At 38.7% G+C, this 13,694-nt stretch overlaps 1 protein-coding gene across 5 annotated transcripts in view; it reads right to left on the reverse strand.

Moving 5' to 3' along the window:
* Milt (trafficking kinesin-binding protein milt) overlaps positions 1-13,694 on the reverse strand; it is a 44,659-nt gene that overhangs the window by 9,759 nt on the left and 21,206 nt on the right. The window contains exon 2 of one of the 5 annotated variants that reach the window (XM_071710867.1): positions 11,418-12,402. The exons of 3 other annotated variants lie outside the window; for them this stretch is intronic. In XM_071710867.1, coding sequence (XP_071566968.1) covers positions 11,418-11,898 — 481 coding nt within the window. In that variant the 5' untranslated portion in view covers positions 11,899-12,402. Of the gene's footprint in view, positions 1-2,910; positions 3,170-11,417; positions 12,403-13,694 lie in introns of those variants that run through there. One more of the 5 variants, XM_071710873.1, reaches the window with a different exon arrangement.

Consider the following 13,694-nt stretch of genomic DNA (forward strand, 5'->3'; position numbering starts at 1 on the left):
ATTGTGTATATTTTTCATACTTTCACCTTTTATTTAAAGAAACCTATGTCGCAGCTTAAAATATTAAATGTTTGTAAAAGTGAAATAAGACGACATAGCGGAATAGATTTGAGATCATATACCTCGACAAGGCAGATGCTTCACGAGTGTCTTCATCGCGTAATTGGTTCATGAGCGATCATTTTTTTTCTATTGAAAAAAGGGACGCCTGTTTATACCGTAATAATACTGAAGAAGCGAGACTAAACGTAATGGGCCACTTTCAATTCCAACGAGAGGCGCTTCGATGCCCACCACTGCATCCCGAACGGACTCTCATCGTCGTCGTCCTCACGACGACGACGCGGTGTCTACTGTCTTCATGAGCGAATTACGTTAACAGACACCTTCACGGCCAATTGACCGCGATGATCGATGAGCGAATTTGCAGAAAGTGCTACGGATTCCTCGACACGCGAGGCGAAAGATTTCCCTGCCGATCGAAGCACGATGCTAAAAGGAACTAAATCGACACCGGGAGTATCGATGTCGTAGTTCTCTGTTTATGTGAGAACATATAAAATGAAAACCTCTGTTTGGAATTTTTTAAGTTCACCAAAAACTTGAGAGCTTCAACACGATTTTTTCAAGTAAAATCTTAATTTTTTTAAATTCTTTTTGCATATAGACTGTACGATTTGGAAGACACACTTTATTTTTTACTTGAGCTTTGACTTTTCTTCTTAGGTGTTTCCTTCGCGTGTACTTCTTTGATAGCGAACCAGTTCCGTGAGGAGGTGAGATCGAGAAAATTTATGAAATCGCGTTTGCGACCTCGTAATATTTTTATCGTAAGATAAAATACAGTTCGCAGCGCGTTTTCGACATCTTTTATAATTCGCTTTATGTGAAACAGTGCGATTAAAAACCACGGACCGTGCAGTTAAAATATCGCTCTAACTATCGGAAGGCTACGGTATTGTATCCTTCACGAGAGATACGGTTGAACGCAACCATTATTTCGTTGAATTTAAATCGAAAATACAAAGCGTCCTAAAACTAGACTGTGAACTGATAGAAAGTCATTATAGAATAAACCTTTTTATACGCTTCATTTTCCAGAAAAATCAGTTATACAGACACTTTGTATAATTCAATATATTTTAAGTAACATATTTTAATAATTATAACTATATTTTCTCTGTTGCATAATTTTACCGTGTTTCGCTGTATGATACTGTGTATTTATCGGAAATTAAATTATTCTTTAATCGACACATCCCTCGTATAATCTACACCTCTTGGATAATTTACTATATTTACGTTACGTACTGACGGAGCAGGAGATTAATTAATCAAACAACATGTATTGACCACTCCCCAAAGGTAATATTATTTGAAAACAAGACGCACTTGATCTTGATTAAGATACGCTTATTTTAATCGTGCAAAAATTCTTGCAGATAATAACAAACATTTTATGTACTTATCAAAGATATACCGAATATCGGATTACAGCCTGAATTTATATCGTATGATACCAGTTATTCCGCACAGGACGAGATTTAAAACCGGTCTTGATTCTTTTTTTTTATATTCATGAAAGGGCGACGCAAACTCGTCGACCTGGGACGATTGGAATGCAGATAAACCTTCCCGTGCCGGAAAATCATGAAGAGACACGCAAATAACGTCCTGTGTGCGTTAATTCATTCGCGTCATATTAAAAAAAAAATTGATTCTTTCTGGAAATTTGCATTTATTACCCAATACTTTTGCAGAAAAAATACGGTATTAAACTAATAAAAAATAAATAAATAAATAAAAATAAAATTTACTAATTTGCAAAACACTGATAGTATTCTTTTCAAATACTGTTATCGATATTTTTGTGATAACGCTGTAATTAAAAAAAATTTTTACAAAGTCGTATCTTCAAGCAAGTCGGTAGCACGTGCATAGCGGCAAAAATCAAGATATTTCCACAAAGCGGATTTGCAAAAACTTATATTAAAAAAGCATATAAAAACAAAGTGTGCAATAATGAAAAATGGGCTCATCACGTAGCTTCGTTATATCTTATCTAATTTTATCGAGACAAGTCATTATTTATTGTCGGTGTACAATATTCCTTATCTAACGTGCGTGCACTGTACCATCTATCGCTCGAATTTAAGCCGTGTGTAGTTTCGATCAAGCTGTCCCCGTTGGACGAAAATATTTTCAAAAGCGAATGATCAGGCGAGTGAAGTCCAAAGCGGAGAATGATGAGACGGACGTTTAAAACGTAAAAAAAGAAAAAGTAGTGAAACACACGCCGAAGAGACAGACGACAAGGATGCCACTTAGAAAAGTCCACACTGCGCCAGAAAAATATTGATTCGTTAAATATTATGGATTAATATCGTGGATGGAAAACGTAGATTTGCGTGCTCTGCGCGACTTGGATTACGAAAGTATATCATGTCGCGTCAATCAGAGTGACCAGAATACAAAGTATCATCCACAGTGACAAGAGAAAGTCTACGGTTACATAATTTTGCTAATCGGCTAACAAACATAAAGAGAATCGATTGGTCTCTACCAACTTTAAGACATAGGACCTGAGTTTAATATGCCTGCGCTTCTGCAAAAATATTTGCATTTTATTACATTTGCACGACCCTCCCCTTCAATTTAATCACGTAAAAGCTGCAGAAACCGATGGGAATCAAGAAAACGGCGGATAAATGTAAACATAGAAGGCAATTCTATAAAACAACCCCGATCAATTCCCATTACATAAGTTAATTAGCCGAGTTTTTGTTTAACATCCTAGTGCCATTTTTATACATAATATCGATCTAGCAAAGGACAATTTAATTGCACAATCCTGACGCAGTGCGAACGCAAACAACACAACGATCAGGCCAACAAAACGGGGTTACTGACAGGAGGTGCACGTGCAGGATGCCCCTGTCGGCGAGCCGAGAAGGAACAACGGCAAGCCCTCGACGGCGTAGCCCTTGCATCCCCAGCAGGGTGCGCTGACTCTCGTTGTCGGCACCGAGGAACCTGAGACGAGATAATTCGCCGCTTCGAAGAGAGACAGGCACTCGTCATCGTCGTCGGTATCGACGTCGCGGTGCTCGCCGGATGTCGCCGGCGGCAGCCTGATGTCGTCGTCGTACTCGTAGGGATCATCCTCCTGTGGATCGTCGTGGTCGTGGCCGGTCTCCTCCGGCTCCACGACGTCCGGTGTCGGCGTCCTCTCTTCGCGAGCCGCGGTTTTCTCCTCCAGGGTATTCGCGGGGTCCGTGGACCGGTTCCGACACCAAGAGCTGTCGTAAATAGTCTTTCATGCTGACGCGCTTTCGCGATTGTATGGTGATTCGCGTGGGGAATAAGAGAAAAAGAAAGAGAATGATCGAATGCGCGATAAGGAATCGATTGTTATATCTAATGCATGTATATGTCCAAACTGCGAGTAATTTGTGTAGTAGTATATGTATATATATATGTATATATGTATATGTATAAATTAGTTGATCTTATGATGAAATGGTTATATTGTATAACAAAACAGAATTCGAAAAAAAAAACGTAATTATTATAAAAATGAAAGTAAAGAGAGTTTTATTCTGTTTGCATTAGGGTTAATAACCAAATCAAATAATTTCGCAACAATGAAACATTTCCGCGTGACGAAGTTCGAATTAACGTCTCTATCTATCCGTACTCTGATTGTTAATCATGATCGATAAGCGGTCTTTTGTTATCATTTCCCGTGTAGGTACGCTTTCCCTTTCATATATTGTTCTTGCATAACGATTTTAATCTCTTTGACTTTGTCATTTCGCTAATGGATAGTGCAATGACCGCATTAATTTCATTAGTTTCATCATTTTTTCAAAGCTGCTTTATTTATCAGTATGTCCCAAAATTGGTTCATTATGGTTCCAGTTCGTGAGGTTTTACACAGTTCTCAATGCTCTGTTTCCATTGGCATACAAAAAGAGTTTCAACAAGGAAATTATTATACAAATAAACCGAGTAATTAAATATGTCGAGTTAAAATAATAAATCAAATTGTATTATATATAAGTTATATAACAGCTTAATAATGATAGCATTAATTTTCATTTTATTTATCTTATACCGCCCTTTATTTGAAGCAATCTTTTTATTATTAATTTTTATTACTAAATTGTTTTAAAAAAATCACTAAAAATATCTTGCATAGCACTTATATAAAAACGAGCTGTAACTGCATTATGCTCGTACAGCACCTCACGGGAAGGATGAGCAGGTAATTATTGATTTTCTTCGTCCCGCGCTTGTATAAGTATCTACAGCAGATAATCGAGAATCTACAAAACCCCGTATTAAAAAAATATTGCTCAGGTATTATATAACTGAGTCAAAAGAGACAATTTTTTTTTGCACGACAGTGTTCTTCTTTAATGCATTATATAAAAATCATACATAATAAGAATTAAAGAGGACATAAGACGTGGTTTTAAGAAAAATATTTCGTGTATATTTTTCAGAATTCATCAATCTTTATCCTAAGTATACGTCCGTTTGTAATTTTGTATCCTTGTATGTCACGTAATTTTCCTCACTGTGTCGCGTGAGCACGTTTAAGATCAAGAAAGAAGATCCAGCATCGTAGAGCATTAATGATTACTACGTAATCAATATCATTTCGAGTTTCCTGCTTTTTGCGGCACGAGTGCAAATCGCCTACTGCAAAATAATCGGAATTATGAAACCCGCGCTTTTGTTATCAATGCCATTTGTCGTTTTGTGTCCCATTTCTGCAGTTGCAGTTTGCAGTGCCACAACTTGAATACGCGGCTTTCGCGTGCATTGTTTATCGCATTGTTTTCGTTCATTTTACAGCGAAACGTATCAAAGCTTTTTCAAAGCAAATAAATTTATTTCTATTTTTCAAATATATTATTTTTCATGTTCAGGGATTACTGATGGAAGTATTGAATTTAGAAAAATGTTAAATAAATATTCAAACAGCGCGCGAGACTATCTATTTCTATTTAAATATGTTGAATTTATTGTTCCAACGAAAAACTATATTTAACTGACCGGCAAATAATCGACGCGCAGTTTGAGTGAAAAAAGTACATAAATTCATACAAAAATATTAAGCTGCAAAGATCCAGCTTGACTGAAGATGGCATATCTCTATTTACTTTAGAGAATCATTTATCTCGGTCAGAATTTCACTTATTATTATGTTAAATAAATGTTAAATGTTTCCAGGCGTAGTGAGAGTCTTAATCACATTCTGTTAATTTTTATTCAGCGACTTAGCAAAGCAGATTAACAAATGTTATGCTAAATACTTATATTAAAGCGAAAATAAGAAGATCAATAAGTTAATAAGAAGTAAAGGTGCTTAATATATCAATGAACTTGGAGTTACTGATCAGCGGCCTTGAATGGTTTCTGTGCGCGAAAGACGAACCGAGCGTTTAACGTAATCACGAGACGTTAATTCGAGGTCGTCTTATCGGTGTTACGCAAATCCACGAGCATTAGTGTCATTTTTAGGCTTATATATGAAGACTGCTAGATCACAAACAATTACAAAATTAGTACGCAATACGGCGTCAACAATTTTTAACGATTTATAATATTGTAATATAATAAAATAAATAAACTACCGAAGACTAATATAATATATTCGTTAACAAATTAAACAAATATGATCATTCAATTACATCCAAGAATATTAAACTGGATATTAAACATTAGTATTAAAAATCAGATACAGAATTATGTGTATAAATAATAATAATGTTTACATGATTAGCATTTTCCAGTAAACGGCAACTCTTTCCTTGTAAAATGTACATCCAACAATGTATCGAGAGAACGATAAATTATTACGAGCGTTTGGACAACGCGAGAACGTCACAACGTTCGCGATGCTAAAGCTAAAGAAAGAAAGGGACAGAGCGGGCGATGAGAAAAGAGTGAGACACGACGAAACGTCTAGCTTTGGTCGCGACGCGCGACAAAACCCTCGGGGCATCGCGGCACGTCGATCGGTGTCGGCTGCCGTCCGGTGATCGTTAACTCATGCCGACGGGCATGTGCGTGCAATTACTGTTGTGGCGATATTTACCATTCAACGCGTTATTCCGCCGCAGAGGCGAGGCGAGGCGAGGCGGGGCGGGGCGGGGCGGGGCGAGCCGAGAGGGCGAAGCCGGCAGCGTGCGTGACGTCACGTCACGTCACGTTTCGAGGATTCACCCTGATTCACCCTAGCGCTGGCACGCGTGGCTTGGCGGCGTCGCGACGCGCATCATCCCCGATTCCCCCGTGTTCCCGTATTTCGGCGCCGAAAAATCCCAACGCGCCGTGACGACGGATCTCACGGCGTTATATCACGACGCTACGCCCGACTTGTGCGCGCACGAGATATCGCAGATCGCAGCGATCGCAGCTGACGAGACGTCACGCGACAAGGATCGATGCGCCATCTTGAGGGCCGTTCGTCGTCCGTGCCGCGAACGGAACGTGGAACGTGGAACGGGGAACGGGGAACGGTCGGCGAACGTTGCGGAACGGGAACGACCGGACGCGCGCAACACCGCCAACTATAAAGGAAACCGCCCCTTTCAACCCCCTCGGCGTGCACCCTCTCGACCTTGGCGCATTGCTCCAAGCTTAATTAACAACCACGGACCGTTTTCTGTTTAATAGCTTCGCCTCGTCACTCTTCGTTTTATAAACGCGCACTTCGCGTAAAAATATAATTCGCAGTTCCCCCGTCCTTTCTTTCTTTTTCAATTTTTGTCGGTACGATTATTTTACAACTGTTATTCTAATAACACTCTAAGGGCGGTATTCATAGCCAGATTTTATATTTAAATCTTAAGTTTATCTTTAGATGCGCTGTACGACTCGTTTCATTGACCACGGAGTATCTAAAAATAAACTTAATTGTAAGACGATCTTATACATATATATGACTACGAATACCAGAAAAGAACACCTTGCAAAATTGAAATATAATATTAAAAGAGTGTTCAGTTTTAAAAGTCTAGGCTTGCAAAAGTAGCATTATTGCTTTCACCAGTGATATTTCACATCTTTCGTATCTCAATTGAGTTATTATTATTGTAATATAGGCTTTACATTCTGATTCAATTTTTTTCTCTATAACACCGAATATAAAACCAGAATACTATTCTGAATATTATTTTGAACACTATTCTGAATACTGACATGTGAATTACAGATTTAAAGTAGACTTGAGCCAGATGATGTAACGAGAGAAGAAACGTGGAGTTGTTGCGACCAGTGATATTAAAGAGAAGCTGCAGTGCACTTGGAAAACGAACGAAATGACGTGACGCAACACGACGGTCTGACCCCTTTCCACGAATAAGCGAACCAATTCGATAGTTTATAAAGGTATTTGTTGTATCGTCGTTTCGCTGTATTGACGTGAACGATGGACACAATAGATATCTGTCATCGAGCTGGCGGTGCACAAACAAATATAAAAGAATGGTATAAATTATAAATATGTATATATCTTTAGCCAAATTTTTTCCGCCGTCACCACGTTTCTCGAGAAACAATACTGTATGTCACATTTGTGGTCTCTAATGATGAAAAACGAGAAAAATAACGTTGCACATTAGCCAATAAACACAGAAAAATATCAAATAAAAACTTATATACTCAAATTAATAAATTATTCGTTAAGAAATTATGTTTCGTATGCACGCAACAATCTATAATATTTTATAAGAATTTTAACTTTTCATTTCAATTTTTTTTCTTGGTTGAACTACATAAAATGATTTAACAAGTTTTCTTCATTTAACAATATAATCTCACTTCAACAGTTCCACGATGAAAGTGAAGATATTTTAAAATGAAGCACTTTTTTTTTCTGTGCGTATAAGTATACCAATCAGAATCGGTAATGTCATGTCACCCATTGTGCGCGACATCGTGCCCCGCGGATCTTGCGAAATTGCCCCCCTGTCGCGGAAGCTGAGCGCGTCGAACGTACGACGCCTGGAAGTGGCGCGAGGAAGTTACGCCTCCCGCGGCACCAACGGGATAACGCACCGTGGAAATTCACATTTTCACGGTGCCGACGCCGGCTCTCCTTGGAAGTCGCGCAAATCCAATCGGTCGCTCGACCGTGTCGAATATTTTTGCGCGTGGGGCATTACATTTCTTTCGGGGTACGCTGACATTGACAATTCGAGATCGCCACGAGGTCGTATTTCGGGGTGGTTTCAGGCGGTCGTACAGGATAAGACTCGCTTACGTGTATCGCGGATAAGATGGAAATGCCACGCGGACACGTGTTTTTTTCTCGTATTAACTTCGTCGTCAAACGACTTTCCAGGGGGAAAACGACTCTCCTCGCCGTGCGGGAAGATTAATATTTTTTTCTATTCACACTGGTCTAACTGTTGTTTCCATAAGAATTTGCTCTTTCTAAGGTAGAAAATGAAAGGAGGAAGATTACCTGATATTAATGAGTATAAACGACATTGCGATAGGCCTAGGAAATTATGAAAAAATCGAGAAAAAAGTAATATATCAACAACTTAATCTACAAGACTTGTACCGAGACTTTTTACGCTAAAATTACTTGCGGCAAAATCGAAGGGAAAATATTTACAAGTGTTATTCCGCATTAATGCGTCTTCGCGCTAAAATCAACTTTCTGATGCTTAAGATCACACTTTTATGTTTTTGTTTAAGACATATAATTATAATTGTTAGAAGTCTCTTAAATTAGGTGAAACCGTTTTAAAGAGATAGGTATTTCAGCGGCAATAAAAAAAGAAGGTAAATCAACTTCTCGGCTATGCAAGATCACACACACACTGCAATTAAGATGCCAAGCGACAGGTGTCAAGGAACTCGCACTACACGATTCGCGTGCAAACTGCCATGTAAGAAATTAATTGTGGGAAGAGATGAAAAGATAGATGGGCATAAATGTACGATACGAGTTCACGGATTTCCCATGACCAGGGAACCGGAAAGGTGAAGCGTAGAGGTATGATAATGCTTTGTTAACTGTAAACTTTTGTTAGCTCTCTATTAGGTGCGATATAAAACGTCGTTGATGCGAGCGGTCGCGATTTCACCGCGACTTAATTGAAATAATTGCATAATATGCGCTAATATGCAACGATTTAAACCAATTTATGTAATTTCTGTAAACTTAATTTTCGCGAATGAAATAAGTATATCTTCCGCTAAATTGTCGTCAGTTTCCATTGTCGTAAATAAATATGAAGATTATTTTCGCATGTTCATAGTCTTTTAAATTAAAATTTACAAAATTCAATTTATCTCAACTTATGTTCTAGATATATATGTTAAAATTTTGCAAGAGAAAAAGGTGTGTGTTAAAAATGCTAATAATGCTTTTAGGATCAATTTGTCAATCTACGAAACGTGTTTTAGAGTTAATCTGTTACTATTATTGTATATGTCACATAACTTCAGAAAACATCTAACTCTGTAAACTTTAGCGTGCGTCGCATAAAATTGCCGTTAAAATTGCCCGACCGTAATCACGCATGAGGTCTCCTCGGCCTTGCATCCTTAATGAACGATATCCTGCGATATCCTTCAGCTATTTACCATAGAGAGGACACCGATATCCTTAGCAGGCATCTCGATCACGCGCCGTGACAATCGCCACTCTCGACAATACCGACGATTCATTCTCGCCTGTGCTCGATCTTCTCCAGAGTCTTGCAATAATAATCGGCCGCTTTTTCTCGTGGCAACACCACCAGCAGTTCTCCCGACACCTCGGGCATCTCGCCTTGTAGAAATGACGTATATATACTCACGCACATCCTTGCGATTATCGACATATTTTGGATTATAAAGTCTACATCGTTCGTCTGTTATTGTGCCAGAAGATCCACGTGATCCAAGATGCGTAAAGCCCCACCTCGCACGTGGCGTGAGTGTTATACCGATTCAGGGATTGATTAATGAATTACATTCTCCGATGCTTACCTTCACGCCGCGCTGCCAAGATCAAGGATGAAACAATAATCGCGTAATACTCGACGATATATTTTGTTAAATATATTGTAGCAAATAGAAATAAATGTAATATTTATAATTGCGGGATTAATAAAGATAATTCTATTCAAAGAATATTTCTTGTCGTTACTTTGATAAATTATGGACTCTTATGATAGCTATAACAATTTTATGATAGATCAAATGTGGTATAAATAATTTTTGAAATAATTTTTGAAAGAAATATAAATCGGTGAAAAAGATAACGATTGGCGGAATTAAAATGTCTATAGATAAGACGCGATTATCATGTCTTATTTCAATCATAAAAATTCAGTTTTTTTTCTTCTTAATTCTGTTTTATATCGTACGAGAAAATCACCTCTTTTCCGTGGAAGAGGTCAAGTGAAGCAACTGCTTCTGCTGTCGCTTCAATTGCAAGCTCTTCCTCCGTGAATCGCTAAATTTCGTTAATTGGAAATCCGCGGTGAGTCCGTGGTTTTCAGGATTGACATTCTACGACCACTCTCATCGTCGTCTTCTTTCGCCATTTGCGTTATCTTCAGTATACCGGGTGGACTTGAGAATATCACGAATGTGCAAGATCGTCGAAACTACGTGCGAGTTATCAAGCGAGTCGTCATGCAGGGAAACAATGATCAAGTCAGAGAAATAGTGGACAAACGTCACCAACTTCGCCGCTCACATGCCTTACGCGATACGGAACGTTTTTTATGTGCACCAGGTGTCTCAAAATAATTTTCCTCACAGATTTTTGCCAATTTAAAGAGAAGATGCTAATTTAGTTTCTTAATATAAGAAACTTTAATACAGCATTTAACATAAATGATTGATTTATATTTATATTTACTTAATTAGTATTTAATCTCCTTATATATTAAAATCTAGTCTCTGATATAATACGGTACAATATTATATTTTTATCTCTATATCTGTTAGTTTTATATTTGAGTCACAAAATACTGAATCAGTTATCATCATTATCATGTTGATAGCGAATGCTTTCCTTTAGATACTGCCTTACAAATCTGATTACATAAACCGATATAGCGACAGAACAGATTGCTGCGTATGTGTATATGTAAGTACACAAATATACATACACACACGCATATATCAAGAGACGCAGTAGCGTCTTGCGCCAAATAGATTTTATTGATATCCTTTCGTGAGCAAGGGACGCTACACCGCATCCTTGACAGGAATGAGAACGCTTTTCTGGAAATAAATCCTTGTTTTCTTTTAATATCTAAGTCATACATACAGTAAGTTGGAAACCTACAGAGATTCGAATACGCTAGAAGTTCTCAATAAAAGATTATGATGTACAACGAGTATATTAAAAACGTAATCGATGAATTGGCACAATCTGAATTAGCGTTTACCTCTATTCAATAGGTGAATCTGGATAACCCTTATGTAGATCTTGCCGTGCTTGGTTCGCGCTACGTGAAAGAGGAAGTCCGAGAGATTACCGTCGCCTTCGTGGATGTCGGTCCTCTCGGCGAGGACCTCCCGAAGCGACGCGACGCGTTCTTCCGCCGTGCTCTCGTCGGGCGGGCCGAGTTTCCTCTCGAGGTACTCGACCACCCCCATGTCCTCCCATAATTGCGGCAGAGCGGACGTATCCTCTCGCAACGGAGAGTTCCCTATCGTTCGTTTGCTACCGGAGTCAAGGAGATCGTTCCCGAGACCGGCGTACGAAACGTCCAACGCGAGATTACCGAAGGTCTCGAAGCTGTGGGTGGAATCGACGCGTCTCCCTCCCGAGGTCGACGGGATAGCCCCATCTCGCTGGCAAATAGGCGAATGCAGAGGACTCGGGGATGCGTCGCTGTTCGCGCGGAGAGGAGTCGAGCTATTCATGACCTGCTTAACATGACCCTGCCCACGAGCGAGAGTTTCGAGACTGCAAGCTCCTTCGAACAGCAAGCTTTTATACCAAATGGAAGTTTTCTCGATTGTGTCTCTCGACCTTGCTACCTCGATATCCTTTTTTCACTCCGTTAGTCCATCGTTGTCTTCAATGTCGTCACGACATATCGTTATGTCCAGAATACCACAGGTAATCGCTAATGCACGTTGTGTAATATAGTCGTTTCCCGAATCGAAAGTTTCTTATTTCACACTATCATTTACGTTCAGATCCTTTTTCTCGAACAATTAATTCGTCAATTAATTAATAATTTGGCACGCACTCCTTCGACGATAAAATCTTTTATTTTTCTAAAGAACTCCCGTTTACTGTCTGATACTTGTTATCGTGTTCCCACGAATGTCCTGCGTGGATTATTTTTATATCGAGAGAACAATTTTAATGTCGCAACGACACGTAAGAGCTTATCCAAATTAGCGAAGCCCACAAAAAACCTGCGAATGTATATCGTAAATTGCACTTTCCTTATTAAACTAATAAACACCGTTGCACTTTTTTACATTTTTATCGTTGACGCCGGCGGTACTCGCTCGCGAATCAGGAAATGCAATGATTTATGGCATAAATGTCAGTCGTTTCTCTTTCCGGGAACTATCAAAAATTAAAAGGAATATACGTTCTAAGTTCCACGATAACGTACGCGTATTTAAAAAAGCGGAATTGTGCTTTCTAAAAAGAAAGCGTAATATAATAAAAATTTAGCAGCTCTCCTTTTAGACATATATAAGTTAAGATAGATAAATATTGTTAAAATATGAAAATTTAGAAAATATGTAAATTTTATTGCTAAAGTATACGTTCTTGCAACAATGTAGCAAACGTGGAGATCTTTATTGTATAATCTTTCGTCTCATAATTAGTAAGATAATATTTCTTCGTAAAATTTACACATATTTAATGTTTGAGATACGCGGGATTATAATGCGATAAGGCTGAATGCTCGGTCGATTAATGGGATTAATTAAAACGGATTAGAAATTTGCTTGATAAGCAATACGAGCAGCTAATCGTTATTTACAAGTCCGATATGGTCACTTGGAAGTTGGTCGAGAGGAAACAAATAGCATCCTAATTCGCGAAAGCCGCCTCCCCAAAAGATGCGGCAGCGAAGGCATCCGTTCGTGAATTAGAAACGTCCGTAATGCAATTTATACGGCAAAATCGAATTTTATTTATTAAATAATACATTGCCGGTCGCGTTACGCACGCGAGTGCTATAGTCTGCAGCGTTACTGTAACGATATCGTCTACCGGAGCAAGTAGGTGAGAAAGAAAGGTTCTCTCGGCGCTGTGGCGAACGTGGAACGAAGCAAAGCCGAGTTTATCGAAACGGAGCATCGCGCTGTAGGTAATCGGAGTTTATCTTGGAGTCACTGATTGAAAGTCGTACGGAATGCATCAAGGTTCACGCATGCCGGAAAGTAGTCGTTCAACTTAGCCTGACACGCTCCGAGAAACTTCTCTAACAATCGATTGTTCCGATACGTTCGAAGTACATGAGCCACACGTTAAGTAAAAATATTCTCCATTCTCTTTCTCATTAGATTTAAATTATTTCAGACTATTAAATGGAATCTTCGATCCATTCAAATAAATATCGGACTGAGTAGCTCCTTCCAACATTAAAGTTGGAGATCGAGATAACTTACTTGTTTTTCTGAAAGTATCGAATAATTGTATGAAGTAACAATAAAAATAATCCGCGATTGGAAAGATCTCGTTAATA

This window comes from Temnothorax nylanderi, unplaced genomic scaffold (genome assembly GCF_030848795.1).
Source record: "Temnothorax nylanderi isolate EJ_2023f unplaced genomic scaffold, tnyl_v1.0 TNYL_tig0093_pilon, whole genome shotgun sequence".
Classification (NCBI taxonomy): Eukaryota; Metazoa; Arthropoda; class Insecta; order Hymenoptera; family Formicidae; genus Temnothorax; species Temnothorax nylanderi.